The following is a 15,424-nucleotide window of genomic DNA, read 5'->3' on the forward strand; positions in this document are numbered from 1 at the left end:
GAAAGAACAAGTTTTTAAAAATATAATACAATGAACTACTCTCTCTTTTTTCTTTTAAAACCCTTTATTAAGAAAAATTTTAAGTATACCTAAAAATAGCAACACTGATAGAGTGAACCTCCATGCACTCATGCCCCAGCTTAAACAGTCATCAATTTATAATCAATCTTGTTTCATCTTTTTAAGCTCCCTCCCAAAATAATTTAAGCATATATTTTCTCTTACCATTTTTATATATATCTCTGAGAGATAAAGACTTCTTTTTAAAACATAATTATATTATACACCTAAAAAAGTAGTAATTTCTAAATATCATTAAGTATCCTTTCAGCTTTCACATTCCCCTGTTTTTTTTTATAGATTATTATTGCTATTATTATTTTATCAAATTTATTGAGGTGGCATTGGTTAATAAAATTATATAGGTTTCAGATGTACAGTTCTGTTATACATCATCTGTATATTGCATTGTGAGTTCACCACCTCAAGTCAAGTCTCCTTTCATCACCATTTATCTCTCCTTTACCCTCTTCTACCAACCCCCAGCCCCTCTTTCTGATAATCACCATGTTGTTGTCTGTTTCTATGAGGTCTTTTTTGTTTTGTTTTTTATTTTTTGCTTGATCCCTTGGCCCCAAACTCTCCTCCCCTCCGACAGCTGTTAGTCTGTTCCATGTATCTATGCCTCTGTTTCTATTTTGTTAGTTGATTTTGTTCATTAGATTCCACATAGGAGTGAAATCATATGGTACTTGTCTTTCTCTGGCGCCTTATTTCACTTAGCATAATGCTCTCCAAGTTCATCCATGCTGTCACAAAGGGTAAGATTTCCTTCCTTTTTTATGGCCAACTAGTATTCCATTGTGTAAATGTACTACAGCTGTTTTATTCACTCATCTGCTGATGGATACTTGGGCTGCTTCCAAATCTTGGCTGTTGTAAATAATGCTGCAGTGGACATAGGGGTGCATGTATTCTTTGAACTTAGTGTGCTGGGTTTCTTTGTATATATGCCCAGAACTGGCATTGCTGGGTCATAAGGCAGTTCCATTTTTAAATTTTTGAGGTAACTCCATACTGCTTTCCTTAGCGGCTGCACCAATCCGCATTCCCACCAACAATACATGAGGGTCCCCCTTTCTCCACATCCTCGCCAACACTTTTTGTTTGTTGATTTATTGATGGTAGCCATTCTGACAGATGTGAGGTGATAATCTCATGGTGGATTGTGAATTTTATTTACATTTCTCTGATCATTAGTGACATTGAGCATGTTTTCTCTATTGGTCATCTGTATGTCCTCTTTGGAGAAGTGTCTGTTCAGGTCCTTTGCTCATTTATTAATTGGATTGTTTGGTTTTTTTTAGTGTCAAGTTGAATGAGTTTCTTAGGTATTTTGGGTATTAACCCCTTATCAGATATATCATTGCCGAATATGGTCTCCCATTCAGTGGGTTCTTTTCATTTTGTTGAAGATTTTCTTTGCTGTGCAAAATCTTTTTGGTTTGATGTAGTCCCATTTATTTATTTTTTCTTTTGTTTCCCTTGCCCAAGGCAATATATCAGAAAAAAATTTTAATGGTTTGAATCAAATCCAAATAAAATCTGGATATTGCTGTTGGTGATATTATTTAAGTTTTTTAATTTTTAGGTTTTTCTTTTTTTTTTTAAAAAATATATTTTATTGATTTTCACAGAGAGGAAGGGAGAGAGACAGAGAGTTAGAAACATCGGTGAGAGAGAAACATCGATCATCTGCCTCCTGCACATCTCCCACTGGGGATATGCCCGCAGCCCAGGCACACGCCCCTGACCGGAATCGAACCTGGGACCCTTTAGTCCGCAGGCCGACGCTCTATCCACTGAGCCAAACCGGTTTCGGCTTTAGGTTTTTCTTTATCTCTTTTTACTTATAATTTATTTGTTGGAGAAACTAGGCCATTTGCCTGTACAGTTTTCCATGGTTTGGATTTTTCCAATTGCTTCCATGTGGTGTTAACATGTTTCTCTGTCATGTATTTTATATAAATTGTTAATTATGCATAGAGGTTTGATTAAATATGAGTTCAGATCTAATCTGAAATAGCATTTTTCTCATAAAATGTATTGTGAACTTTCAATAGGAGGAGCATAATATCTTATTGCTCATCATTTTTATGGTGTTAGTACTGTGGTTCATCATTGTCTAGGTCTGTTAATTCATTAGGGATTGCAAATTGGTGATATTCTAGCATTCTTTCATTTATTATTTAAAGTACATTATAAAGTGAAATTTCTCATCAACTGTTTATCTGTGATATAATTTTATTAGGAAAACAGGATAAATGCTTGATTCTTTTTCTTAATTTATCAATTTTCAAAATAATGAATTGGCTCCCTAACATAGTCTGAAAGTGACCATAGTCTGAAGAGAATTTTAAAAATTACAACTAAGAAATTTTTAAAAATTATAACTAAGAAGCCATGGATTTAAACAAATTGAATGTGTTTTAGTTCATCCTTATTGATGTTCAAATTGTCTCATTTTACTAAGGGGACACCCTTCAGGTTGTCTCCGGAGTTCTTTGAACATGATTCTAGCAGTCTTTTGATGGCTTCTTTGCCCTAGACTTGAAATCTGCCACCTCTCCTCCTTTTTTTTTTTTTTTTTTTAAATATATTTTACTGATTTTTCACAGAGAGGAAGGGAGAGAGATAGAGAGTTAGAAATATCGATGAGAGAGAAACATCGATCAGCTGCCTCCTGCACATCTCCTACTGGGGATGTGCCCGCAACCCAGGTACATGCCCTTGACCGGAATCGAACCTGGGACCTTTCAGTCCGCAGGCTGATGCTCTGTCCACTGAGCCAAACCGGTTTTGGCCACCTCTCCTCCTCTTAAGGGAGCTATTTTCGTTTTGGAATATTTAAGTATATCCAAAACAAAATATACCCAATCTTTTCTTACCTAAAATTTTGTTCCATTAGCAGGTTTAGCAAAACTATTTTAGTGGTTTCCTTAATCTACCAACAGATTGGAAAAAGAAGATCTCTAGAAACAAAAATTTTGTTTTTAGAGTACATTTGATCAGGCAATTCAATAGGCTTTGAAAATTTTCTTAAGTAAATGTAAGGAAAAGACCACCATGTCATCATCATGGATTGGTGCAGGGAGATTCCAACAATTGGTAATCTTTTATGTAAGTCAGGAGTGAGTGTTGTTTAGGTCAGAGCTTTGGAGTACGGGCTGCAGTAAAGATTGGCTGTTCGCCAGGAAGCATATCAAAAGGTGGCAAATGAAACTATGCCTGGCATAGTTGTTCTTTGCTGATAATTAGAGCTAATACATAGAGAATGTCGCCAAATCATTGTTAAGGATTGTATTTTGGTTATCTACTTTTATATAGCAAACTACATCCAAATTTAGAGGCTTAAACAGTTACTCATTTTGTTCACAATTTTGTGGATTAGGACTTTGGGAAGAGTTAGCCTGGGTGGTGGTTTGGCCCTTAATCATGTGGTACTAGCAAGGTTGGTTGGTCTGGAGGATTCACTTCCAGATGTTTTGTTTGGTACCTTGGGATCCTTAGTTCCCTCACCCCCGCCCCCGCCCCCCGCCCCTCCAACCTGGTGGCTCATTTTTCTAGGACCTCTTTACAGGGCTATGACTTCTCTGGTAGCTAGCTCTTGAGAAACAAGTTAGCAAAAGTTATAAGGGCTGGTTAAGAACTTTGCAGTGTTACTTTGCCATGTTCTGTTGGTTAAAGCAGTCACAAGATTCACACAAATTTAAGCGGGTGGGGAAATGGACTTGACTCTACCTCTTGATAGGGAAACAGCAGCGTCACACTGATGAAGTAAAAATGATGGGCAATATTGTGGACGCCTTTAAAAAACAAAATCTATCATAGGCCTTACCTTTATTCTTTCTCTAATCTGCTTTACCCCATCACACTAAACTCTCTCTCTCTTTCCCTCATGAGCACTGATGTCTTAGGGCTTTGTCAAGTTCAATAAAAAATTATTGCTCTACTGTTGTTCAGATGACATTATAAGAATAGACCAAGAGCAAAATTATTTACTTCAGCCTAGATTTTTTTGTTCTGTCATTTGGTAAGGTTTTTTTTGTGGAAAAAAACAAACAAAAAAAACATGAAGCCACCTCTCTTCACAGTCCATAATTAGAAAAATGTTCTCATTACTTTTTATGAGCTTTTTAGGTTACACTAGGCTTTGTTTAATGAACGTATATATATATAGACTCACAAGTACCAATCAGGACTCAACAGAGAGCAATTTACTTAACCAAAATTAAGTTCTGGAACTTTTTTTAAATTCTAAACTCATACCTGAGTTCCTCCTGGTATCTCTTCCCATCATCACAAAACCAGAATAAAGAAGGATTATGGTTTATATATACAAAGCAATGAATGGTTACTTAGCAATGCAGGGTGGGGCAAAAGGAGGTTTGTAATTGTGAGTACACAAAACACAGTTTATTCTTGCATTATTACTAATTAATTATTATATTATTTTCCATACGAGCAACTGTCAAACTACTTTTCCTCACCCTGTATATATAGTTATCACTTTTGTTTTGCTTGGGGAAAACAAAAAATAATGGAGTGGCCTTCTCTTTGAAGAAGCTTAGTTTCACTATAGAGAGCGAGGACACTGACAATGGAAAGTTGGAAAAGTAATCAACATAAAAGATACAGAAGCAGGATGGGGTTAATACAAGTGTTATCGGAGGAGGTATTAAGCCTAGTAAAATTATTAAGTGATTAAGCAAATAATTCCTGTAGAAATTCAGAAGATAAAGAAATCAGCCTAGATAGAGTAATCAGTATTGCCCCAGTGGAGAAAGGAGTGGGACTTGAGGTGAGTCCTCTGAGGTGATGAGGATTCAGGTCTCTGAGCCTCCAGTGATGACTTTCTATATTATAGTACATTCTAGATGTTTGATAATGTGGTAAAGAGAGACCTAGTTTCAGGAAATGGAAGAAGGCTAATTGCATATTGTTTCTAGCTTGAAGAAACAACATGCACTCCAGTTTAAAACAGTTTTCTGTGTGCTCTTTGAAGCCTGTTCAGTGCCTCAGAAAGGAGGGTAAATGCTGCGGAGAAGGCTTGGCTCTGGCTGCCCTATTTCTACCCCAAACTCCCCACATACACATCTCAGTTAGGTTCCAGATAAGATTCCAACTGGCAAAAATATTTCATGGTTTAAAAAGCCTTCAAATGATTACCTTAGAATTAAAACAACAAATCTGGTTGTTGAGACAAATCTGGTAATTGGACTTTGGCAATTTGTTTTCATGGTGAGTAGGGATGAGAGAGAGTGAATTACCTGAAACATTTTGTGTTAGAAAGTGTTTTCATAAACGTTATTGTAAAACTAGATCTCTTTCAGATATTGTTTTTGTGACAGTTCTAATGCTAACTGTAGACCAAATTTTAAAATAGTTTGTAGCTGAAATAATTTTTTAACTCTTTGGGGATAAATTTGTGGAAAAGGTTCTGATGTTATTTCTAGACATTTCTTCTTGGCATGTCATGGTTAATTTAATAATACTAAGATCTCTTTATAATAAAACAGCAGTAGCAAAATTATATTTAATATCAGAGACTAATTGGTTTCCAGTTAGAATCTTCTAGTAATTTTGTGTGTGTGTTCTTATTTCTTATGCAGTTGAGGAAGATTGGGGGTGGGGGCTTTGGAGAAATTTACGATGCCTTGGACATGCTTACCAGGGAAAACGTTGCATTGAAGGTAGAATCAGCCCAACAACCAAAACAAGTTCTGAAAATGGAGGTGGCTGTGTTGAAAAAACTACAAGGTAAGTTGTTTTGTATGATATCAAACAATTTATAATTTATTATTTTCTTTCTGAACCTCAGTTACATTCTCTAACTATTAAATATTCTAGTGTCATATTGATATAAACATACTGAGCACATTTCTCTTGGAAATTTTACTACTAGCTAGTAATAGTAGAAAGATTGATTGTTTAGAGTAATTGGACTTTGACAATTTGTTTTCATGGTGAGTAGGGATGAGAGAGAGTGAATTACCTGACACATTTTGTGTTAGAAAGTGTTTTCATAAATGTTACTGTAAAACTAGAGGCCTGGTGCACGGGTAGGGTCCCTAGGCCTGGCTGGTGATCAGGGCTGATTGGGGCCTTCAGGCTGCCGGCCAATATGACGGTATGTAAGAAACGTTTTAATAAAAGTTTCATAACTTAATTTTTACAATATCCTGTTACACATAATTATTAATAACGAACTACAACGTTCGCTAATGACTGATTACTGTAATTGTGTTACATTCATTTCCCTTACGCACCTTATGTGCAGGTGCACCATTTCTCTCCACTAATACTAGCAGCGAATATTTTAGCAGCCGATGGCCACGTCACTAGTCTTGGATTAACTTGTTTGGTGTGGGCAACAGGAAATATTTCGCTTTTGGAGAACAAGAAAAATAGATTTATTTGTGTTATGCTTATTAATTTGTGCAGTTATTCAGTGTCTGGTAAGTTAATATTCAAGCTACACTCCTAAGTTGTACTTGGTTTTTACTGATGTATTTGAATATTTTAGTCACTTCTAAAACTAAATCACTTGTCTGTAGACCTATTTGCTAGTACTTCTACATTCATTATTATTTAAAGTATCCCTAGTAAATAGAACCATAAAAATTATTAAGAGGAAACTATATTTTCTGGTGTAAGAGGAAAAAATATTCTGTCCTATGATTTTAACTCTGATCACTAGTAATTCTGCAGTACCGCATGAATCTACCATCAGAAGGTACTTTTTAAAAAGTTAGATTTTCATTATAATCTTAACAAAATTTGATACATGTCTAGGATCTTGCAGGTGAGATAGTCAAATCTTAAATTAGATTTTTCCCTTTTTATCATGAAATATTTCAAATATATAAAAAATAGAGAATCATATAATGAACATTCACATAGTACTCAGTTTCAATGAGTATTAGCATTTGCTCAGTCTTGTTGCATCTAAATCTTACTCCTTTAACATTTTCCCCAACAATGCTGGGGTATTTAAAAAGAAATCCTAGACATATATCATCTATAAATACTTCAGTATGTCTCTCTCATAGATCAGGATTCCTTTAAAGCCAAAGAAGGAGAAGAAGGAAATATTCTTTATTTTATAGAGTCATGAAGTATCAGACAGATAGGGAATTTGTGGGTTTTGGGGGGGCGGTATTTGGAGATATATCAGTATTTGCAGACAGTGCTTTTTCTATGAGAGCTTTGTTGATTTTGTGAATCCATTAAAGTGTATCTATTCGAACATAACACGTGTTAGCCCAGTGATGGCGAACCTATGACACTCATTTTTTTGGTTGATTTTTCTTTGTTAAATGGCATTTAAATATATAAAATAAATATCAAAAATATAAGTCTTTGTTTTACGATGGTTGCAAATATCAAAAAATTTCTATATGTGACACGGCACCAGAGTTAAGTTAGGGTTTTTCAGAATGCTGACACGCTGAGCTCAAAAGGTTCACCATCACTGTGTTAGCCACTTACCCTCACACACATAAAAAATCACTAAGCCACTGAATGACTAGAAAGTTGTCCTGCCTTTTTGTGCTATTTTAGCCCTCTATGTCATGTTGTGGATGATCAGCATATCTTATCTCTTGTGTTCTTTCAAACACCAACTTGAATATTACCTTTGATGAGAAGGTGATTAATTGAAGGTTTATTTAATTATTTAAAAAATTATCCTATCAGTGGTTCTCAACCTTCCTAATGCCACAACCCTTTAATACAGTTCCTCATGTTGTGGTGCCCCCCAGCCATAAAATTATTTTCGTTGCTACTTCATAACTGTAATTTTGTTACTGTTATGAATCGTAATGTAAATATCTGATATGCTATATGTGTTTTCCGATGGTCGCGACCCACAGGTTGAGAATCCTCTAAAAGCAAAGGAGGATCCTATTAATAGCAAGAAATAATAAAGTAAATGCCATTGTTTGATAACCAAATAGTTTCATTCTCAGTAGAAGTAGTTGGGAATTAATTTGTTTTGACCCATATCAGTGCAGAGAAAAACAAGTGACCCATAAAGAAGTTATTTTATTTGGTATATCAGGGACTTTTTTACCCTGAGATATTGATTCTGGGTTTTACTTTTGCCTTGGAGACTGCAGAGCACAGCTCTGAGAGTTGGGAAGAAGGGGTACTATTACAGAAGAGCAACTGTACCTCTTCTGCCTTCCCTGCTTGAAGTCTCCAGCTGCTGCTGTGAAGTACGATTACTCCCTTTCCCTAGTCACAAGAATGTAAGAAATGTGTAATTTCTTTCCAATATAAAAGGCTGCCTATGAAAGTTATTCCAAAGTTGCTTGCCCTCGTGAAGGATCATCTGTTCCATCAAAAAGTGTTATACAATCTTTGATAACTCCTTTTGTGGAAGAGCATAGTAGTCAAACTACGGGTCCTAAAAGGTTAGGAATAAACTCTTCATTGTATCCTTTAATCTATCATCTGCCCTGTGCATTTCCCCCCTTAAAGTAATTTTGCTTGCCCTGTATAAGTTTTCATTAAAGAGTGTTAGGAGATCTCTGAGAACTTTATTTGTTCAGTATGTTCACTTTAACATTTACCTAGTTGGGAGATTTAACATATCTGCTAGCTCGGGGATTTGTCTATTCACTACTCTATTTGAGTCTAGAAAAATGGCACATAGGAACCAGAATATGTCTGGATTATTTTAAGGAGCAGAGATTTATTTCCTTAAAATAGAATGTAATGTATATATGTGTGTCTTTATATGTACATACACATGGATTTATATGTTTTTTATATGCACAAAGAAAGTCTGGAATCATATAGCACTCAAGAAGTCATTGGGAATGGTTATGTTTAGGTATTGGAATTAGAGGTACCAGGAAAGGAGAGGATCTTTTACTTTTTTCCTTTATAAATTCTCTTTGGTGCTTAAAAAATGGAAAAGAATAATGCAAACTTTTTTATAGTAAAAATATAATATAAAAATTATAAACATTTCAAAATCCATTCTTTATCTTCTCTTTAAATTTCCGAATGCTTAAAAATACTTAGTAAATTAATGTAACTTAATTAAAAAGCTGTTTTGGGTTGTGAACTTTATATCTTATTTGTGGGGAGATCTATAGCAGTGTCTGAGTGCTTACTATGTGCTAGGAACAGTGCTACTGAATATTAGGTTCATTCATACTTGTATTATAATATCTTATATGTTTCTTTTATCTATGAATGTATAAGACCTTCCTCCATTTTGTTTATAACCTTTTAAAGTCTATAAATGTTCACAGTAAAAAAAAATTAAAACTCAAATAGAAGAATAAAGTAAAAAGTAAGTTTCTTTTTCTTAGCCCCTCTTTCTCCAAAGTTTAGCATTGTTACTGGTTTCTTGCGTTTTTTCCAGAAACATGCAATACATATTATAAATATACCTACTCACACATTTATATAATCACATGATTATATGCATTGATATATAACCATATCATTATATATGTCATATATGTGTCATGTCTGACATATATGATGATGTGATTGTGTGTATCCATAAAATCCATTGCCCTGGCTGGTGTGGCTCAAGTAGGTTGGAGCATTGTCCCATGCACCAAAAGCTCATGGGTTTGATTTCCGGTCAGGGCACATATTTCAGTTGTGGGTTAGAACCCTGGGTGGGGTACCTAGGGGAGGCAACCAATCTATGTATCTCTCACATCGACGTTTCTCTCTCCCTCTTTCTTCCTCCCTCTCTAAAATTAAAATTAAAAAAAATCTCCCTCCCTTACCCATATCCCCCAACAATATGTGGAATCATATGTTACTGTTCTGCAACTTTATGTGGCTCCTTAGATTCAGACGGTAAGATTCATTTTCTGTGCACCTTTATGTTCTGCAGCAGGAGTGCTCCTTCAAATATATCAGTTGGGTCATGTCACTCCCCTACCTTTGCTAAAGTATTTCAGGGCCTTCCTTTTCTCAGGTAAAGTGTACCCACCTTAACATGGCATTTTTTTTTTTCAGTTCCTAAACAGTTTATGGCCACTTCTGCAACTCTGCTTCCTCTCTTTTATGCTTTGGATAATTCCTACTTTCTTTATTCCTTTAAAATAAATTTATAATAGGCCTAGTATTTATAAAAATCCATAGGTAAACTAAGATTTAAAGAAATAAAGCAAAGTACTATTAATAGCTTCACTTTTTTTTTTCCTAAGCATGTAATATCCAAAAATATGTATGCTTAAAAAAATGTGATTCTATTAGATTGCCTGTTCCTTTTTCCTAGATAAGATTACTACAGGATTTACTTAAAAATTTTAATTTATAATCAAAGTTATACAAATAGTTTAACCCCTTCCCCAACAATTCTTTTTGTTAAAAACGTTTCTTTTTCAGACTAATTTTTTTATTTTGGTTCTATATAGTATTTTTGATGCTGGTTATGAAAACAGTTTGTAACTCGTCTTCCTATAAACCATATTTTTTTACCATATTTTCTTAGTATACTCGTCGACGACTGAAAAAGAACATTTTGTGAAAACGAGTATACACGTTTCTGCCGGGGAAGGGGTTTTAATCAGTCAGTTCCACAAAGCCTGTTATGAAAAACCGTAGTCCAGGTTTTGGTTCCAGATAAGATGGAGTAAGCATACTTCACCCTGTCTCTCCCACTGAATGCAGCTATAAATCCTGGACAGAATGCTTGGAGTGGCTATTTGAGGACTCAAAAAATAAATAGTAGGAGGCAGATTGGGGAAGAAGACCAGAATTCAAAGTACCAGTGAACTGGCGGTGAGTTTACCATTTTTTTCTTCCAGTATACCCCCGCCTGAACTTAGCATATCCTGAAACTTGGAAGTGAGCATTATTAACTCGGACAGAAAAAGAACAGGAGAAGTCCTCTAGTTCTGACTCGAGGAGCAGGAAAGGGGATTCCTAATGCTCAGAGAAAATGTGGCAATCCCACATCTTTTTCTTTTTTCTTTGTTTTCTTTTCTTCATTCTCTTGCACCCGAGGCCTCAAACAATTCTTGGCAGTGACTACAGTGGTCTCAACGGGGTCAGGCAGGAGCCTAAATCTCAGAGGGAGCGGAACCTTCCTCTCTAATTGAAGGAACTATGGTCTTAAGAGAGTGGAGCAAATTCCATTGCTTTTCTTTTCCCTTAGCTCTTCTATTGCTCACCCTGGGCCCTGACTTCTGACACAGTCATGGGAAGTACACAGAGTGTGTGTGTAATGAAGCCCAGCTTTCTGTTGGAAGGCCTAAAAAGGGGAGTCCTAGGGAACCAGAAGATTGCAGGGAAACCACTTAAAGCTGCTTATGGACTTCTGAGCTGACTTCCAAGTTTTGCTTGCGTGAGCCTGATTCTAAACAGCCTAAGAAAATGTTTAGCACGGAATTATGGGATAGACTACCCCCCAATCCCTAAACTGGGCACTATGTGGGACAGTTATGAAACACTTAACTGAATTGAAATTGGAAACACAACCCACAGAAGACATGTCAGAACTTGAAGTATGAACCCAACTGGGTCAATTACTGGCTTTAAAAAACCCCCAAAACTCAACAAACATGCGCAGTGGGACTTAAATAACAACCAGAGTTTCAACATAATATTAAAAATGTCTCAGCTTAAAAAGAATTACTCAGCTTACAAAGAATCAGAAAAATCTGAACTCACATGGGAAAAGAAAACACAGATCCCAATGCCAACATCACACAGTTGTTAAAATTACCTCAAAAATTAAAAAAAAAATTAATATGTTTTTATTGATTTCAGAGAGAGAGGAAGGAAGAGGGAGAGAGAGCTAGAAACACTGACGAGAGAGAACATTGGCTGGTGCCTCCTGCACACCTTTTACTGGGGATTGGGCCCACTACCTGGGCATGTGCCCTGACAAGGAATGGAACTGGTGTCCTCTTGGTGTACAGGACAACACTCAACCACTGAGTCACACCAGCCAGGCTGTCTCAAAGACTTTTAAATCAGCTATAATGACCATGTTCCAGGAATGGGCAGGAAGATAAGTCTTAGCAAAGAAATAGAAGATAGAAGGAACTAAATGTTCCGGAGGAATGAGTGGAAAGATTAAAAAAAGAAGAAGAAGGAAGAAAACTCGGCAAAGAAATAGAAGATAAATAAGAACTAAATGAAAATTTAGAACTGAGAAATATAATAATGGAAATTTAAAAATTGCTGGATGGGCTTAATAGAGTAGACATGACAGATGAAAGAATCAGTGAACTTGAAAATAGATCAATAGAAATTATCCATTTGGAAACTTAAAAACAAAACAAAAAACCCATAGGCTTATGCTGCACTTAAGCCAAAAATACTTTGTACACCTATTTGGAAAAAAAAAGAAATCCAGTTGGAACAACAGCAAAATGAAGATTAAAAATAAATAAATAGTCTTGGGGACCTGTGATACTATCATAAGGCCTAACATTTATGTCATCAGAAACCCTGAATTAGAGGAGAATGAGTGTGGTTCAGCAAAACTATTCAAAGAAATAGTGGCATATAGATTACAAAGGGAGAAATAAGACTGTCCCTATTTGCAAATAGCATGATTGTCTACGTCATGCCCAAGGAATCCACACATAATTTTCTAGAATAAATGAGTTTAGCAGGTGATTCAAGGTAATCCACAAAAAGCAATCATACGTCTAGATGTTAATGGTAAACAATTGAAATTTGTATTTTAAAAAATTTACAATAGCTCCCCAAAATGAAATACTTAGATTTAAAGTTAATAAAATATGTATCTCTATGCTGAAAACTATATACCCTGATTAAAAATAATCAAAGAACATTTAAATGGAGATACATACCATATTCATGAATTGGAAGATTCACTATAAAGACATTCATTCTCCCCAAACTGATCTATAGATTTAACACATCATCAATAAATATCCCAATAGCACCGTTTGTAGTTATAGAGAAACTGATTCTAAAATTTCTATAGAAAGGCCAAGGACCTGGAATAGCCAGAACAGTTTTGGAAATGAAATATGTTAGAAAAACCAAACTACACGAATTAAAACGCAGTACAAAGCTACCATTATCAAGACTGTGGTATTAGCAAAGAGATAGACATATAGATCACTGAAATAGAATAGAAATTCCAGAAATAGAACCACACAAATATGGCCAATAATTTTTTACAAAGTTTCTAAGTGAAAAAAGAAATTCTATGCAATAAGAGGTGTTGGAACATTGGACATCCACATACAAAAATAATGCACTTTGCCTGGCCGACATGGCTCAGTGGTTGAGCGTTGCCCTGTGAACTGGAATGTCAGTTTGATTCCTGTTCAGGGCACATGTCAGGGTTTTGGGTTTGACGCCCAGTGTGGGTCATGCAGGAGGCAGCCAATCAATGACTCTCTCTCATCATTGAGGTTTCTCTCTCCCACTCCCTCTCCCTTCCTCTCTGAAATCAATAAAAATATATTTTAAAAATAATAATGCACCTTGACCTTAGCCACATAAGTTATACAAAAATGTACTATACATCTACATGTGAAATATAAAGCTATTCAGCTTTTAGAAGAAAAACATTTAAATGATAGAATTTTCTTTGATGGTTATCTAGAAAGATGAGTTTGGAAACTTCCTTCTGCTATCTTCCTTCAGCTCCTGGTGAGCTACTTAGAAACGAAGGGATTGTTAGATGGGCTTTCTCATGAGAGCTGGAAGGAGCCTTTGTATTTTGATTTCCTGGTGGAATTATTTTTCCTGTGGACTTGGTGTAGAGGACACCCCTTTAAAAAATATGTATATGTTTTTATTTGTTTTAGAGAGGGAGGAAGGAGCAGGAGAGAGGGATGGGGAGAGAAAGAGAGAGAAAGGAAAAAGGAAGGAAGGAAGGAAGGAAGGAAGGAAGGAAGGAAGGAAGGAAGGAAGAAAAGGGAAGAGAAGAGAAGAAATAAAAAGAAAAAAAGAAGAGAAGAGAAAAGAAAAAAAAAGAAAGACCTACTGGGGATAAGCCTGCAAATCAGGCAAGTACCTTGACTGGGAATAGATCTGGTGGCCTCTTGGTTCATGGGTGGACTTTCAACCACTGAGCCACACCAGGCCCTTCTTTTTGTATCACTGTCAAGTTAACTCAATGAAGCTCAAGCTCTATGATGCATTTTATTTTATCTTTTCTTTTTTTTAATCCTCACCTGAGGATATTTTTCCATTGCTTTTTACGAGTGGAAGAGAGAGGGAAAGACAGAGAGAAATATCGATGTGAGAGAAACACATCAATTGGTTGCCTCCTACACTTTGCCGACCAGGGTCTGGGTTGTGGGGGAGCCTGCAACCAAGTGCCCTTGACCAGATTCCAACTGGGGACCCTTTGGTCCGTAGGCCAACGCTCTATCCACTGAGCCAAACTGGCTAGGGCTATTTTATCTATTGTTGAAAGTATTACAGATGTCTCCTTTATTATTGTTGTTTTTTCCCATTGATTTGCCCTCCACCCTGCACCCGCCCCTCCCAGGCCTTTTCAACACTATTGTCTTTGTCCATGGGCTTTGCATATTTGCATATAAGTTCCCCATTAATCACTTCCCTCCTCTCCCCCCCCCAATTCCCTCACCCCCGACTTCCCTCTGAAATTCGTCAATCTGTTCCATGTGTCTATGTCTCTGAATCTGATGTATTTTAATCCAGCTAATGTATTGATTTCTCTGTAATGCTTATTCTTTGTTCTTATAAGCTATCATTTGATCTTATTGTCTATATTAGTCTTATAATATGTTCATTTCTTTTAATAAGGTTGTAAAGTCTTTGAGAACAGGGCCTAGCTTTATATTTTTCTGTCTCCCATGATGTAGATATTTCATGAGTTGTTATTATTTGGGTGGGTGTGGTTTCTTTGTTTTTGGTGGGGAGTAGGTAAATATCTGGAGTAAATACAGATGGGCAGGGAAGCTAACACTGGTTTTGTGGTGTCCTTATCAGGATGGTAGCCCATTATTTTAGAATCTCAGTGTTTGCTAATTTGTAAATGACCTGGAATTTGTTCTTTGAATTCTGGAGCATTGCTGTTAGTGGATTTGGGATTGTTTCAGCTTAGCTTTTCACTTTATTGCTAAACTAGAAGCCCGGTGCACAAAAATTTGTGCACTTGATGGGGGCGTCAGCCTGGCCTATGCCCTCTTGCAGTCTGGGACTCCTCAGAGGATGTCCACCTGCTGGCTTAGGCCCTCTCCCTGGGGGATCAGGCCCAAGCTGGCAGTCAGACATCCCTCTGGCAGCCCAGCAGCCCTTGGGGGATATCCACTTGCCAGCGGGGAGCAGAAGCAAGGAATGAGATCAGGACAAGACTAGCAGCAAGCGTGAATGCATGATGACATCCAGAGTACTATGCTGGATAGAGTTGGATAAATGTTTC

General features: G+C 36.4%; 1 protein-coding gene across 3 annotated transcripts in view; it reads left to right on the forward strand.

Moving 5' to 3' along the window:
- TTBK2 (tau tubulin kinase 2) overlaps positions 1-15,424 on the forward strand; it is a 107,288-nt gene that overhangs the window by 975 nt on the left and 90,889 nt on the right. For 2 of the 3 annotated variants that reach the window (XM_006778040.2, XM_015557581.1), the window contains exon 2: positions 5,673-5,820. In XM_006778040.2, coding sequence (XP_006778103.1) covers positions 5,673-5,820 — 148 coding nt within the window. Of the gene's footprint in view, positions 1-5,672; positions 5,821-10,710; positions 10,822-15,424 lie in introns of those variants that run through there. The other variant, XM_015557582.1, reaches the window with a different exon arrangement.

Source organism: Myotis davidii, unplaced genomic scaffold (assembly GCF_000327345.1).
Source record: "Myotis davidii unplaced genomic scaffold, ASM32734v1 scaffold46, whole genome shotgun sequence".
Lineage (NCBI taxonomy): Eukaryota > Metazoa > Chordata > Mammalia > Chiroptera > Vespertilionidae > Myotis > Myotis davidii.